Source organism: Sinocyclocheilus grahami, unplaced genomic scaffold, assembly GCF_001515645.1.
Source record: "Sinocyclocheilus grahami isolate Dianchi unplaced genomic scaffold, SAMN03320097.WGS_v1.1 scaffold96.1, whole genome shotgun sequence".
Lineage (NCBI taxonomy): Eukaryota > Metazoa > Chordata > Actinopteri > Cypriniformes > Cyprinidae > Sinocyclocheilus > Sinocyclocheilus grahami.
Window position 1 is genome coordinate 3569612 of NW_015505275.1, and position 15287 is coordinate 3584898.

The following is a 15287-nucleotide window of genomic DNA, read 5'->3' on the forward strand; positions in this document are numbered from 1 at the left end:
TCAGTCAAAACCTGTAAGACCTTCATTCATCATTGGAACACAAATTAAGATATTTTTGATGAAATCCAAGAGCTTTCTGACCCTGCATAGACAGCAACACAACTGAAACATTCAAGGCCCAGAAAGATAGTAAGGACATCGTTAAAATAATCCTTGTGACATCAGTGGTTCAACCGTAATTTTACGAAGCTACGAGAATACTTTTTGTGTGCAAAGAAAACAAAAAAAAAATTTTATTCAACAATTTCTTCTCTTCCATGTCAGTCTCCACTTTGCATTCACGAGAGTATCACGACGCTCAACACAACTGAAACATTCAAGGCCCAGAAAGATAGTAAGGACATCGTTAAAATAATAAAATAATCCTTGTGACATCAGTGGTTCAACCGTAATTTTACGAAGCTACGAGAATACTTTTTGTGTGCAAAGAAAACAAACAAAAAAAAGATTTTATTCAACAATTTCTTCTCTTCCATGTCAGTCTCCACTTTGCATTCACGAGAGTATCACGACGCATGTTCCGAAGATGAACAGAGGTCTTGCAGGTTTGGAACGACATGAGGATGAGTAATTTATGACAGAATTTTCATTTTTGGGTCAACTATCACGTTAAGTCAAATCACTTAGGAAGCACCACTAATTAAACACACACACAATTTGAACTGTAATCCTTTTAGCTAAATAATTGTAAACATGGATCGATGGGAATCCAAATCAGGAAGAGTAAGAAAGGGATTAAATGGATATAGATATAAAGCAGCAGGGATCATGGTGAATCATCCATTTCATGCCATGTTAATAAAGTCTAATTGTTAAAACATCTCTAGCATGTCTCAAGTTTGAAATCTGTAGCTTTTATGTATCATTTTACAGATTTGGTGTGGTAGATATAATCAAAGCTTGATCTTGACTTGATCTATTGCATTTTTTGTAATTGGTTTGTGGCCCTAGATACATTCTCCGTTATATCTGTTGTTTCAGTTTCTGTTTTGAAGACTGAATGTGAGGAAGTTTGTTTTTTGGGGTTATTTTAAGTCTGGAGAAGGCGATGAACTCTCTGTAACTGGACCTTTGAAAGCACCAGACGATGCACCTGTTCCTGCCCTCGGGCGCAAGGCATCATCACATGACCGACTAACACAGCATCTCCTTTCTTCTCCTCTTTTGCCTGAGAGCAGAAGAAGAAAGAATGAGGGATTTATTTAGACCCAAACAATGTGGGAAAATTAGCATTTTGTGTATTTGTCTTACCTTCACAAAGGAAGTGCAGGGAAAAGTGGCAAAATCAGACGAGACTTGAGCACCAGGCCTGTGAGTCACTACATGTTCAGCAACCTCATCCTTCAAAGAAATAGGTTGCTTAAATAAGCGCAGGAGACATTTTAATGATGACTTGATGATTTGGAATAATTTTTGGTTTACCTTAAGCCTATCGAGTGTGTCACTGAGCGACTGCAGTCTTGCTGTTTGCTCGAGGAGCTGCGCACTGGGACTCACTGTTAATGAAAACACAAACACTGTAAAATAATTACTGTATAACAATAGAAATCTAATTTTTAAGTGTAATTATGACAGACCTGGAGATTTCCCTGTGATGTCCACCACTTTCACATTGGCACTCATCTGGAGGAGAGTATCCAGTAGTTGGTCTGTTTTGCGGTAGAGGGCGCTCGATAACACCTCAGGCCTGCAGCCCTCTCGCCAGCCCAGCTTTGGCACATTCAGAGGAGGAAGAGATGCCAGCTGAGCACGCATCTTTTCAGCCTGCGGTCCACACAAAAACAAAAGTGAGAATAAATCTTCAGTGCCTGCATTGGGGAAATGGGCTTGTGAAGCAGTAGCAGAGACCTTTAGTCTGTTGTTCTCGTTCTTCAGGTGTTTTATACTGAGTCGCTGAGCTTCAATCTGCTGAGTCAGCAGTGGAGAATCTATCACTTGCACTCCTGCAGCTACACAAACACCTTTAACATACACACAACAAATTACATGTTAACAAATACAGAGACAACTCGTGTGTTCTTCTAAAATATTTTTTTAAATACTGTATATACACCACAGTTCAAAAGTTTGGGGTCAGTCATTTTTTTCTAGAGAAATTAATACTTTTATTTAGCAGTAAAGCCATTTATAAAAAACCTGAAAAAAGTATCACAGTTTGCACAAAAATATTAAGCAGCACAACTATTTTCAACATTAATGATGAAAAGAAATGTTTCCTGTGCAGCAAATCAGTATATTAGAATGATTTCTGAAGGATCATGTGACACTGAAGATTGCAGTAATGGCTGCTGAAAATTCAGCTTTGATCACAGGAATAAATAAAACTTAATAATAATAAAAAATAATAATACTTATATATATATACAGTGGGGCAAAAAAGTATTTAGTCAGCCACCAATTGTGCAAGTTCTCCCACTTAAAAAGATGAGAGAGGCCTGTAATTTTCATCATAGGTATACCTCAACTATGAGAGACAAAATGAGAAAAAAAAATCCAGAAAATCACATTGTAGTATTAAAATATAATATTATTTCAAAGGGAGCATTTTCGAGGTGGATAATATTAAATCCATTCAGGATTTTTTAAATACGTCACTAAATACAGATGATAAAACAGATGCAATAATTGAGATTTCAAATATTACATTGATTAACAAAGCATACATGTAAGTGATAATACACATTATAAAAAAAAAATGAAGTAATTATTATGTTGTTTTTTTTGGCTTTAATGTCTAGTTGTCTATACATTATCATACTTATTAGATGGCTACATATTATATTGGATGAGAAGAAAGAGTCCAGAGAGAGTTTTATGGCAGACATGAAATAACATGTAAGCTGTGAGGAAGGAAATTACACTGTTGAAAACTACTTAAATATATTAAAGAGAGGACCAATCATAATCAAGTATTCTGTGCAATAAATGACACTATGTTATGGTCATTTATTGCATGGCTCTTGATTGCAGTACATGCAACTCGTGATAGGGCAATATAAGCAAGAATAACTCTCATGCACACATGCAGCTCACAGAGAGACCATGAGTGGGAGGAAAAGAGAGTGAAGAGATTTAAATGTCACACTGACAACAAATTTACCTTTTTGTTCTTCTAAAAGGAATACAAACAATGGAAGACATATTAGACCATTTAAAATAAAGACTTAAGAAAGACATTTTAGCTTAGTGTTTAAGTTAATCTGATTCTCTTATCTGTCTCTTACCAGCAGTGATGCCACAAGTCAAAGTAATTATTATGTTTTTTTTTTTTTGCTTTAATGTCTAGTTGTCTATACATTATCATACTTATTAGATGGCTACATATTATATTGGATGAGAAGAAAGAGTCCAGAGAGAGTTTTATGGCAGACATGAAATAACATGTAAGCTGTGAGGAAGGAAATTACACTGTTGAATACTACTTAAATACATTAAAGAGAGGACCAATCATAATCAAGTATTCTGTGCAATAAATGACACTATGTTATGGTCATTTATTGCATGGCTCTTGATTGCAGTACATGCAACTCGTGATAGGGCAATATAAGCAAGAATAACTCTCATGCACACATGCAGCTCACAGAGAGACCATGAGTGGGAGGAAAAGAGAGTGAAGAGATTTAAATGTCACACTGACAACAAATTTACCTTTTTGTTCTTCTAAAAGGAATACAAACAATGGAAGACATATTAGACCATTTAAAATAAAGACTTAAGAAAGACATTTTAGCTTAGTGTTTAAGTTAATCTGATTCTCTTATCTGTCTCTTACCAGCAGTGATGCCACAAGTCACAATGGAGGCGATGCCAGAGCCTTGACTTCCTCTCAGGCCCTCCATGGTCATCTTTGATTGGCTGGTGATTCTCTGCTTAAGCTCTACTTTCTCTGCCTCTAGTTGGTCTATGTCAGCCTGGAGAGCATCCATGGTCTCCTCAAACTCCCTACAGATTATAATACCCATATTAAAAGCATTTTTTACAATATAATGTCCCCATTACTATGCTGGGACATTAAGACCCACATTAGGAGTTATGTGCAACAACCCTCTTTGTCATCTCTTACTTTTCCTTCTTTTTCAGGAGCGAAACGGTCTCATCCAGGACCGTCTGGATCTTCTCCACACGCTCATCCGCATCTTTAGACGCACTGTCCAGCTTTTTCTCCAATAAACTCAGACGCACATTGGCCTCACTCAGTTCCTCTCCCTAGAAACAAGACCATTTTTACATTATTTCAAGCTTTTACGCCTCTTGGCATGTCTGAGTATGACTACCTTTATTTTAAGGGATTTCTTAAGCTCTTTGATGACAGTTTCTCTGTCTTCAAGTTTGAGGCCGAGTCCTTCAGCATCAGTGATTTCTGCCCTCAGTGCTGCTGCTCGGACTTCCACAGGAGATATCTATAACAATACATGCATTTTGAGACACAAGCGCAAAGATTCATAGCCGTAGTGTTAGACAGGCAGGCTGAGCCCAGACTTACCCCATTCTGTGGTCTTTCAGAGTCATATTCTCCCTCCTGCATAGCAGTAGCCATCTTGTTCATTGTTGCAATAACCACACTGCATGACTGGCGCAGACACTCTTGAGGGTTTATGCCCTGTGACCCATAGATCTGAGAAAAAAACAAAAACAGATAACATTACATCCCCATTTGCTATTATATTATATTATATTATGTTTATGCTTATTTGAATAAAAAATTTATTTAAAAATAATATATTTTTATGTTTTTTTTATAAAAATGAGTGACAGCAATGAAAATTGCTTAAATGTAAAATGTCCAAATGTATTATGGTTATGTCCCATTAATAATTGTAAAAAAAAAATCGTAATGGTACTTAAGATGTAATATAAATATAATAACCTAACTGTTCACAACTCTGGGGTCAGCATATACAGTATATTAAACTGATCAAATGCAGCAGTAAAGATATTTATAATGCTACAACAGATTTATATTTCAAACAAATGCTGTTCTTTGTACTTTCTATTCATCAAAAATAAAAAACAAATAACAAATAAAACTTAGCAGTTTCCAAAAATATTCTAAGTTAATAAGTTTCTTGAGCAGCATTACATTACATTATACAAATTACAATATATTAAAAAAGAAAACAGTTATTTATAATTGTAATAATATTTCAAAATGTTGCAGTTTCCACTGTATTATTGATCATATAAATGCAGTCTTGGTGTAAATAAAAGACATAAAAGTTTTGTATGTTATTTTTATTTCTTTTTTACTTGTTTTCACAAGATTCACCAAAATACTGTATACCTGTTCAGCTGCTTTAAAGGCCATGTCTTCCAGTTTGACGGCTGGCAGTCCCTCATGTTCGCTGAGAGGGGCGATGAGCTGAGCAGCTGCCGCTGCCACTTCCTGCAGCACTGCATTCACCCAGGCCAGCTGCCTTCTGCTCTCAGCCAGGGTCTCACACACCTACACACACACATAAACCCCATCAACGGAAGGCTTAGATATCAAAGGTACATAAACAATTGAATGCAGAGATAATATGAACATGAGGGCTGCACATCACCTGTGGTCCAAAGCTGAGGGCAGCTGGTATGCCTGGTGCATCTGTGCCTGGCATGCGACGACGGATCTTCTTGCAGAACTGTCGTATGTCACTACAGGAAGTGTCCAGATCCTTCAGTAGCACACAAAACGCTTCCTCGTCCTGCCCTGTCTGTATGAAGGCCCTCAGACGCCCCACCTCTACTGCCATACAGTCCAGAGCACTCTGGGTAAACTAAACAGACACGTGAAGATGTGTTAAAGGTGTGTGTACCGATCTGGGTCTCTCTCTTTGTGTTTGTCTAAGTGAGTTTCTTACTTTGATGTGGTCTGCTAGCTGCATGGTACAGTCCTCAGGCTGTTCAGCGAGATGAATACTGTAAAGGTGCTACAACAAAGAGAAATGCATGTCAATAAATAGCTCTATTTGCATATTCGGAGGAAACAACCAGTGCTTGGAAGACAAATAGTAGTTCACTAGGTAAGTTTAGGTTTCAAGCTTTGGCATCAGAGACGCTTTGCTGCAGTCATAATACTGAGTGAACATCTTTTTGCTGTCAGATGGTTATGAGAATGTCAGCTTATTAACTTTGACCAATCACAATGTCATATGTGAATAATACAGCAATAGCAATGACAGGAGATAAGTTTGATATATCTACAGCAACTTTTGATTCAGCAAGGACGGACACATTAAATTGATCAAAAGTGCCATTAACAACATTTACAAAATTACCAAAAAAAATCTAATTCAAATAAATGCTGTTTATTTTGACATTGATTATGATAAGAAATGCGTAGCAAACTAGCATATTAGAATGGTTTCTGAAGGATCATGTGACACTGAAGGCTGAAAAATCAGCTGGACAGGAATAAAACACATTTTAATGTTCAATTGTAATTCAATTGTCATAACATTTAACGACACTACTGTTTTTACTGTATTTTTGATCAAATAAATGCTGTCTTGGTGAGCATAAGAGTGAAATATTGGAATTAACTGTAAAAAATTGTGGAGAAAAATAATGAAAATATATTAATGTATGAGGAATATTATTACAGTTCTGCAATGCAAGTGCTACAAAATGACATATTGCGTGCGCTATGATACCTGATAGTATTTAATAGCTTTGGTAAGAGGTCCCACATTGACTGTTTCGTCCAGCAGGTCTTTGTATAGGAGGTCTATGAGGAAATCCAGGGATCGCTCATGAATGCTCATCTCAGAGTACAGAGAACCCACACGCTTGTACACATCCACACTGCACTGATTCAGAGCACTGCACAAGACAGATAAAGAGAGGCGCAAGCCTTTTGAGGTGCTCTACCCCAACCTCCTGCCATTCAAAATAATGCCATTCATTAATATATTTCATGAGGTCTTTAATGCTCTTGAGGATGTTAGAAAGTGTTTGTAAGTTTAGGTAAACTTACTGTTCATATTTGTGCAGTGTTGCCTGTAGCAGTGTGAGAGAATAGATGAGTCCAGCAGCAAAGCTTGTCTGCTCTCCGACGGCTCCTCTCATTCCAGCCTTCTGAGAGCACGTATCAGTCAACTCAAACTTCTCCTGAGCCTGCTTACTGATCAGCTCTGCCTGCAGCATACATGCACAAACACATTCAACCACAGAGCAGATTGGAATGACCATGGTTTAGTGGTTAGCAACATGTATATTCAGAAATTTCACCTTGCAGATGAGTCGTGGGATGAGCAGTAGAGCCAGGATACAGTCATGATCTCCTCCGTGTTTCAGGAAGGAGTCAGGCATGAAGGAAATCAGCAGTGACACCTGTCTGTTAGCCTGAGCTACCTCCATTTTACGCAGCTCCATTTCTATGGCCTAGAATTACAAACAGACATACATTATGATGAGAGACACAAACATCTGGAGTTGTTCCTACAGGATTTTTTTTTTTACCAGCAGGGGGCATCCCTCCTCCAACAACACAAAAAATAACTAGTACTTACTAAACAAGTATAGTGTACAAAAAAGTTTGGGGTAGATAAGAATTTTTATGCTTTTGAAAGAAGGTTTAATGCTTTTGGTCAAAAACACAGTAAAAAAATGGATACGATTTCAATTATTTTCTATTGTAATATACTTTACAATGTAATTTATTCCTGCGATGGCAAATTACTCCAGTCTTCAGACATTATTCAAAATCTAGAATAATTATTCTAAAGAAAATAAAGTAAAAACATCTATTTAGTAAAAAAAGTCCAAATGTTTACAAATTTTTATTTGAATTAGAAATCTTTTGGAACATTATGTTTTCAAAAAACAAAATGTTTTTACTGTCACTTTAACACATCTGTGCTATTATTAGTATTAATAAACTATTTAAAAATCTTGCAAGCCCCAAACTTTTGAACAGTAATATACACTAGTCAACATTTGAAGTGGATCAAAACCTTTCATCAAAGTTGTCCTAAAACCAAAATGCATTCTTGTCTTAGGACAACTTTGATGAACTTTTTTTGATCCATTTCAAACGTTGACTAATGTATTTTATTGCTACTCAGCTAAACAATGTCATTTGAATAACAAGTCAGCTGTTAACCTCTGGCTCATTTTGAGTTCAACATAATATCCTGCAGTTCAGTGAAGAAATGAATCATCTGACAATTCATAATTCAAAAAACCAATGACTCCTGTGTTCAGTTCAGACTGATTCACCAATCAGTTCAACTGATTCATTAAAAAACGATCATAAATTAGTTCGTGAATTTCATCTGTTCAAACAAACTCTTTATTAAAAATCACTGGACTACATAAAAAGAAGCATTTTTTTTAATAAAGAGGTTATATGAACATGTTAGTACTTGGATGTTTTAGTAAGTCATGAATTTACATAGATGTGAATTGGATCCTGAATAGCAGTGCAGGAAATGCTGTATTCGTGTTCAGTGGATTCACCTTGGCGTAAGCTTTGGCTTCTGCAAATTTGATCTTGAAATCGAAGATCTCTGCAGGTTGTTGCTGCTGCTCGGTGCTGGCTTCCTGTTGGCTCATCAGCTCCCTGTTCACCTCCTGCTCCACACACACACAAACTATGTGATGTACGTGTCCCATTTGATTTGTGAGGTCTGCATTTTAAGCCGTATCAATGTGTTGTGGTTTGTATGTTGTGAACCACAGTGGCACCTGCAGGTGTGCGGTGAGCTCTCTGTATTTCTGGATGGTCTGCTGGTAGTCTGCCACCGTTTCTTGTGCCGCCTCCACCCGCTTCTCCGCCTCCCTGATGCTGGCAGCACTCAGATCCAACTGCTCTCTCAACTCCAGCTCCGTCTCTCTGGCGTTCTCCTGCAGCTCATCATTCATCTCATTGATGGCTTCCTACATCAGCACATGTACACAAACCTCAGTATACTGTTACATCATGGCATACACTTCATGACTACACAAACTCTTCAAACACTCACCAGATCTGTGACAGTTTCTCTGAGCTCCCGTACTTTCTCCTCCAGGTCCAGATTACGCTCCGTCAACATCTCCACCATCTCCTCCGCCCCGAGAGCAGCATCCACCTAACACACGAGCACACACATATTAGAGTGATCATTACCACATCTATGACCAGGGGTTCACTGATCTTGACTAAATCACTTTTGCAACTTTAATAAGAAGAAATATATATTTAATTTACACAGTGAAGAGTATGCAGTGTTTTTATACATGTGATTATGCAATTCTTATTTATCTTTTGTGATAATCACACTGGAGACAATAATTATGAAATTTCAATGGTATCAAAAATGTTGATATCATAAAGACCATATTTAAAGCAAAAGTATCAATATTGTGATATATATTGTTACCGTGAAATAAAATTACTCATATCATGTGAAAATGTATCTTACTGCACTGACAAATAGCACCAAAAAGTTCCATGGCATTATTCTGTTTCATTAGACATGAAACAATGACAATAATTTTATATTTACTTTTTTTTATATAATATATAGCCTTGTGGGCAGCGTGTCTATATATAATGCCGTTGCGCTACGGGTGTCCCGAGTTCGAATCCCAGCTTGAGGACCTTTCCCGATCCCACCCCCCTCTCTCTCCCACTTCACTTACTGTCACTTCTACACTGTCCTATACTAATAAAATCTTTAAAAATTTAAATGTAAAATATTTATTTTAAATATTTTTTCCTATGAAATTGCAATGGAAAAAAACATAGATTTAATTGAAATAGCTTGAAGTACCATAGTATTCTTTGAAGTACCGTACGTACCTTATGATATTGTCATACTTTTTTTGGACATGGTACCATGGTACATAAATATGATATTCATTCATGGTACATAAATATGATATTTATTCAATACCATGGTTCAATGATATACCTTTGAAGGTACTTAAATGTTACTAGATTGTCCAGTGTTGCAAAAGCACTTTTCTCTTGAAAAATATGATTATATTTATTTTATAATGTAGATAATAATAGTAATAAAAATATATATTATATGATCATAAATATCATAATATATTATTATTTTTATATGTAACTATCATATTTATCATATATTTATACAAATGAATTATATCTCTTGAACTCACAGAGATATAATAAACTCTCATTACATCTTTCAGTGCTAATAGTGGCACGACTCACTTGCTCTTTGAGCTCATCAATTGTTTTCTCAGCCATCTTCATTTCCTCCTGTAGTTTCTCTTTCTGGCATCTCAGCGCATCCAGCTCAAAATTCTTCTTTTCCATTAGCTTCTGTAGCTTTGCATGCTCTTGTTTCTCTGATGCAGACAAGTCACGCATCCTAATGCACAGAGCAGTTGATATTATGATCTTCACAGAGCACAGCCGAAATCAAACAACACTGAAGTAAACCATGGGAGTCATTACACACTCACCTCACCAGAGCCTCCTTCAGTCGAGCATTCTGCTCCTCTAACTGCTTCACATGGTAACTAGACGCTGCTCCATCTGAACCTGCAGGCCACTTTTTATAGGTTAATAAGCACATATTGTGGTCATCAATGAATACTAACACGTATATGTACTGTGAAATTTTGGGATTAATATCATTAGTTTTTTTGTAAAGAATTTAATACATTAATTCCTCAAGGACTCATTCAATTGTTCAAAAGTGGCAGTAAAGACGTGTATAATGTTACAAATCGAAAACAAAAATTTCAAATAAATGCTGTTCTTTTGAACTTTCTATTCATCAAAGAATCCTGAAAAATTACACTGACAACTGGAGACAAGGCTGCTGAATGTTTAGCTTTGCCATCACACCTGTCCCCAGACTTCTGAACACTAGCGTATGTTTAGGTGTGTTTGTACCTTTTTCCTCTATCTCATGTTTGAGTATCTCCAAGTCCAAGGTCAGCTCCTCCACTCTCTCTTTTAGAGCATCAGCCTCCAGTTGCAGTGACTCGGCCCGCTCTTCAGCCATTTCCTTATCCAGTGTGGCCATCTCAATGGCATCTGCTGTATCTGCCATCTCTTCCATGTAGCGCTCTTTAGCTTCAAGAGCTTCATTAGCTTCCTACATAACAGGCCATATCAGCCACTTTCGTTATTCACACTCTTGACACTTTTCATGATATATTCCAGTGCAGTAACTTGATACCTTCTTGGCCTCCTTGAGTTGTTTCTGCAGTTCATTTTGTTGTTCCTGCATCTTACTCTTCCACTCCTGCAGCTGCTCCAGCTGAATCTTGTGCTTCTCAAGCTCCTTCAGCTTTGCCTTGTCTTCTGTCCTCTTCATCTTCAGCGTCTCCAGCTTCTCCTCCAGGTCCTTCACCTGGGCACGCAGTGACTCCTCTTCCTGCAAGAGAGTGAATACATGCATGCATGCAGAGTGTGGACACTGTAAGAGACCTTTCACATTTACATGAATATCAGAGAAAAGTCATGCTGTGGTTTTTGTTGCTCAATAGTTCTGAACCTTCTAAATGATTTGGGTGCTTTTTCAACTACTGGCACTTTTGGCCCTGTGGACTTTTAAAAAACAAAAATCTCGTATAACACACTATTTCACTCTCACTAGTAGATAGTATATTTGATTTGTCCACTAACGATGTGTAAATGTATACATTAATGGACAATTCTGTATTTTTTTCATTCATTTCTATTACATCTCAAAATATGTATGGTGTTTAAAAGTTTTTGGAAATTTCATAGCCATATTTTTATGCATCTTAGATACACACAATTAAATAAGATTTTCACTTTTTTCAAGTTACAGCTTGATTGAAAATGACAATAAAAATATTCTGTTAACATGTCGTATTTAGCTTTACCATTATTTTCCCCTCATTCGTGTTCTTCACACATCACACATATATCATCTCAAGCTCTTCACTGACACTGTTGTCTCCCTTATAAACAAGTACACTAACTTTACAAAAAACTTTATCACAGGCTAAATTGATCAGTGTGGTGGAAATTGTCCCACAATTCTGTGACAGCTGTTTTTTTTTTACTCATTGTTTAGATCATGGTTTTAAAACTTAATAATTCCTATTTTTATGTCTGATTTGAATATTTTTAGGATTGAATGCCTGGACCTGGGACAAGGGTAAATAATAAAATCTGTTAAATAGTCATTTAAATTGTTGTACAAATAAATGAATGCATGATAAAAAAGTTTCCAAGACCGTTTCAATGTGATCTATATAACTTTTTTTGTTAATAAAAATCCACCCCTGGGACATTCCCTACTGTTCAAAAGTTTGAGGTCAGCAAGTTTTTCTTTCTTTTCTTTTTTTATAGAAATTAATACTTTTATTTAGTAAGAATGCATTAAACTGATCAAAAGTGGCCTCTCATTTCATTTATTTAATTAAATGTTTAAAATAAATGTTCTTTTAAACTTTCTATTCAACAAAGAATCCTTTACGAAACAAAATTTAAATTAATATATATATTATAAAATAATATAACTGTCTTCATTAATAACAAGAAATGTTTCTTAAGGCAGCAAATCAGCATATTAGAATGATTTCTGAAGTAACATGTAATCCGGAGTAATGGCTGTTGAAAATTCAGCTTTGTCATCAAGGGAATAAATTACATTTTAATCAAATGTATTTAATTTAAATAAAAATTAGTATTTTAAATTGAGATTATATTTCACTATGTTTCTTTTTTCTGTATTTTTGATCAAATAAATGCAAACTTGGTTAATATAAGAGACTTCTTTCAAAAACATAAAAAAATCGTACACATCCCAAACTTTTAAACAGTACTTTAAATGCACCCATTTATAATCAGTAAAAAGGTAAATAGCCTTTGGCTGAGTTTTTCATAATATCTGTGACCTTGACAATTCAAAATGATGCACAAGTGAATACTTTCTAGTTTAAAAATAAACACAGAACGAAAGTAGTGATTATATTTGTGTCTGTATGTGTGACCTTGGTGGGTCCTGGGATGGGAGGAGCCCCGGGTGAGGGCAGTGTTCCCATGGGTGAAGGTATAACTGGAGCAGCCAGTGGTGTTTGGGCAGGTGTGCTGGGTTCACTGCTGCTCATCTCTCCAGCAGAAGCTGATCCTGAGCCCACCTTCACCCCCACTCCAGCCCGTGTTTGCTGAAAGACACATGCAGAGATCACTGAAAAACTCTCCAATGAATCACATCAACTACAAACTTTCATTTAGCAAACACAAGCGCACACAGATGTGACCTGCAGGACTGAGCTCACCTTGGGCCTTCTGGTGGTGGTCTGAGGAGAAGACAAACGTTTACAGATATATGACCCCCATAGGTCAGTAGACAGATGAAGAATAGAGAATCAAGGAAAAATAGGAGAAAACACATATATAGCAAAGATTAGTAACAGAAAAAAGGCACATGCATTAAAAGAGAACTGAAGAATCTGAAAGCCTTTTTTTTTTCCATCACACGATGATAAGCTCGCTTGTGCCTTAATATATCAAAAATGTTCTTTTAGCACATAAAGTATCAAACAGTAACCCTCTCTATGGCACTATTTGTCTTCCCTCAAAGCAGAGTGCCTGGCACCAACCGGGTCAAACAACAAGTACACTCGTTTACATACAGGCATGCACACATACACGCACAGACGGTCAGCACGTTTGTACTGTTGTAGAGTTCATGTTATTGTTATAAATCTGTAAATCTGTAATCAAAATGTACTAATTACTCAGACAACTGAATTAAAATGAATCTTTTAGCATTGCTAAAACACTAACAATAGGAAACAACCTATCACATGCACTGACATACCAACAGTCAAACAGAAAATCATCTCCAAAAATCACAAAAACACCTTAATAAACCACTGAGCATTTTGCATGCCACAGACGTAGTAAACAATCTTTTGTACCTTACGAGTCGTAGGTGCCTGTCTCATCATATTGACGATTGAAGAGGAAACACACAAACAGGTGCACACACACCAGGTGCAGAAAAAGAGCAGGAAGAAGGATTGAGTCACATTAACAGCAGATCAAGATGAGAGCAGGCCAAGCCCATAGCAAAGCCACAAACACACTCATACAGCAGTTGGCAAGTGCTAGCCAGACACACACACACACGCACACACACACACACAGCGACGGTGTTGCAGGTCGTCTCCGCTGCAGCTGAAATGATTCCCCTTTCCTGCACTGCACCGAACTGAACCAAGCCCCTTTCTAAACACTTCTCTGATTATAACGCTGTCCTTGAGGCTCTGCTAAACAGTAGGCGCCTCTCTCTGTCTGCATCCATCTCTGGCTCTCCTGCTCTTTCCACTCGTCAGCTGTCAGTGCCGTTCTGCTGTGCCAACGGCTGCCTAGCAAGCACATTACATCACTACACATCCACCCCTCCCTCCAGACGAGAGAGAGACAGGCTGGAACAAAAGCGGAAAGAGGGAGAGAGGGAGGGACTGATGGGAGTCTGGCCTGTATCCTAGCAACACTCCATTAGTATCTCTATGGGCTCTCCAGTCTGTGAATGCAAGCAGACCATGTTTTAGCAACTTATAGTTTAAACTTAGACACAGGTTTGCACATATATAATATGTACACCCAAAAGTGTTGTTAGTTAACATTACGTAATGGGACCTTGTTGTAAAGGGTTACCCTTAGATCTTTATAAATCATTTTAAGATCTGAAATGTGTTTCTGTATGTTTTAAATGCATTACTGCGGTTTATAAGAGCAGGCGCATCGTTATTTGAGGATCCATTACAGAACAGAGTGGGGAGGGATGGAGACAGATTGATATATCACATTACAGCTCTGCAAGAGAGAAAAGTGATGTGTAGTAGAAAACAGAGAGAGGGATGAACAAACATGAAAAATAATCCTGGACCTTCACTCTTTTCTCTCTGCATTCTATACTAGTCTTAATATGCCATTTCATATGAACCGCCTGTATTTATCAGGGCTTATTATTTGTGACTTAGTACTAAATACGAACACCTACTATTACAGATTTCATATAATCAAGCTTGTTGCAAAGTTTTGAATGTGTTTTACCACAGAACTTTTTTTTTTTACTGCTTTTACTGTACTTGTGATGTTATACTGTTTATATATATATATATATATATATAGTATATATGCATATATAAAACCTAAAAATAACATTTAAAAATATATATTTTTAAAAATTTGCATTAGATGCTATTCATATTAACAGATAGGCTACAATGCTATTTATATTTGTATTATATATTATACACTCTCAGAAAACAAAACTTTCACTGCTACAAAAGCTTACACTGGGTGGTATACCTATCATACTTTTTATATATATATATATATATATATATATATA

The 15287-nt window shown here is 36.7% G+C and overlaps 1 protein-coding gene across 3 annotated transcripts in view; it reads right to left on the bottom strand.

Annotated features, from left to right (window-relative positions):
* Nucleotides 1-444: 444 nt before the first annotated feature.
* The window catches only part of LOC107587846 (dynactin subunit 1-like), a 26093-nt gene continuing 11250 nt past the window's right edge, over nucleotides 445-15287 (bottom strand). The window contains exons 5-30 of one of the 3 annotated variants that reach the window (XM_016275808.1): nucleotides 13846-13863; nucleotides 13201-13221; nucleotides 12913-13086; nucleotides 11124-11321; nucleotides 10835-11039; nucleotides 10399-10477; nucleotides 10145-10304; nucleotides 8946-9050; nucleotides 8668-8859; nucleotides 8440-8553; nucleotides 7210-7362; nucleotides 6956-7116; nucleotides 6633-6801; nucleotides 5841-5909; nucleotides 5544-5756; nucleotides 5282-5443; nucleotides 4484-4615; nucleotides 4275-4400; nucleotides 4064-4206; nucleotides 3773-3942; nucleotides 3649-3660; nucleotides 1849-1961; nucleotides 1578-1764; nucleotides 1423-1496; nucleotides 1252-1341; nucleotides 445-1168 (exon numbers count right to left, since the gene is read on the bottom strand). In XM_016275808.1, coding sequence (XP_016131294.1) covers nucleotides 1031-1168; nucleotides 1252-1341; nucleotides 1423-1496; nucleotides 1578-1764; nucleotides 1849-1961; nucleotides 3649-3660; nucleotides 3773-3942; nucleotides 4064-4206; nucleotides 4275-4400; nucleotides 4484-4615; nucleotides 5282-5443; nucleotides 5544-5756; nucleotides 5841-5909; nucleotides 6633-6801; nucleotides 6956-7116; nucleotides 7210-7362; nucleotides 8440-8553; nucleotides 8668-8859; nucleotides 8946-9050; nucleotides 10145-10304; nucleotides 10399-10477; nucleotides 10835-11039; nucleotides 11124-11321; nucleotides 12913-13086; nucleotides 13201-13221; nucleotides 13846-13863 — 3378 coding nt within the window. In that variant the 3' untranslated portion in view covers nucleotides 445-1030. The remainder of the gene's footprint in view (nucleotides 1169-1251; nucleotides 1342-1422; nucleotides 1497-1577; nucleotides 1765-1848; nucleotides 1962-3648; nucleotides 3661-3772; nucleotides 3943-4063; nucleotides 4207-4274; nucleotides 4401-4483; nucleotides 4616-5281; nucleotides 5444-5543; nucleotides 5757-5840; nucleotides 5910-6632; nucleotides 6802-6955; nucleotides 7117-7209; nucleotides 7363-8439; nucleotides 8554-8667; nucleotides 8860-8945; nucleotides 9051-10144; nucleotides 10305-10398; nucleotides 10478-10834; nucleotides 11040-11123; nucleotides 11322-12912; nucleotides 13087-13200; nucleotides 13222-13845; nucleotides 13864-15287) is intronic. The other 2 variants (XM_016275810.1, XM_016275809.1) reach the window with 2 other exon arrangements.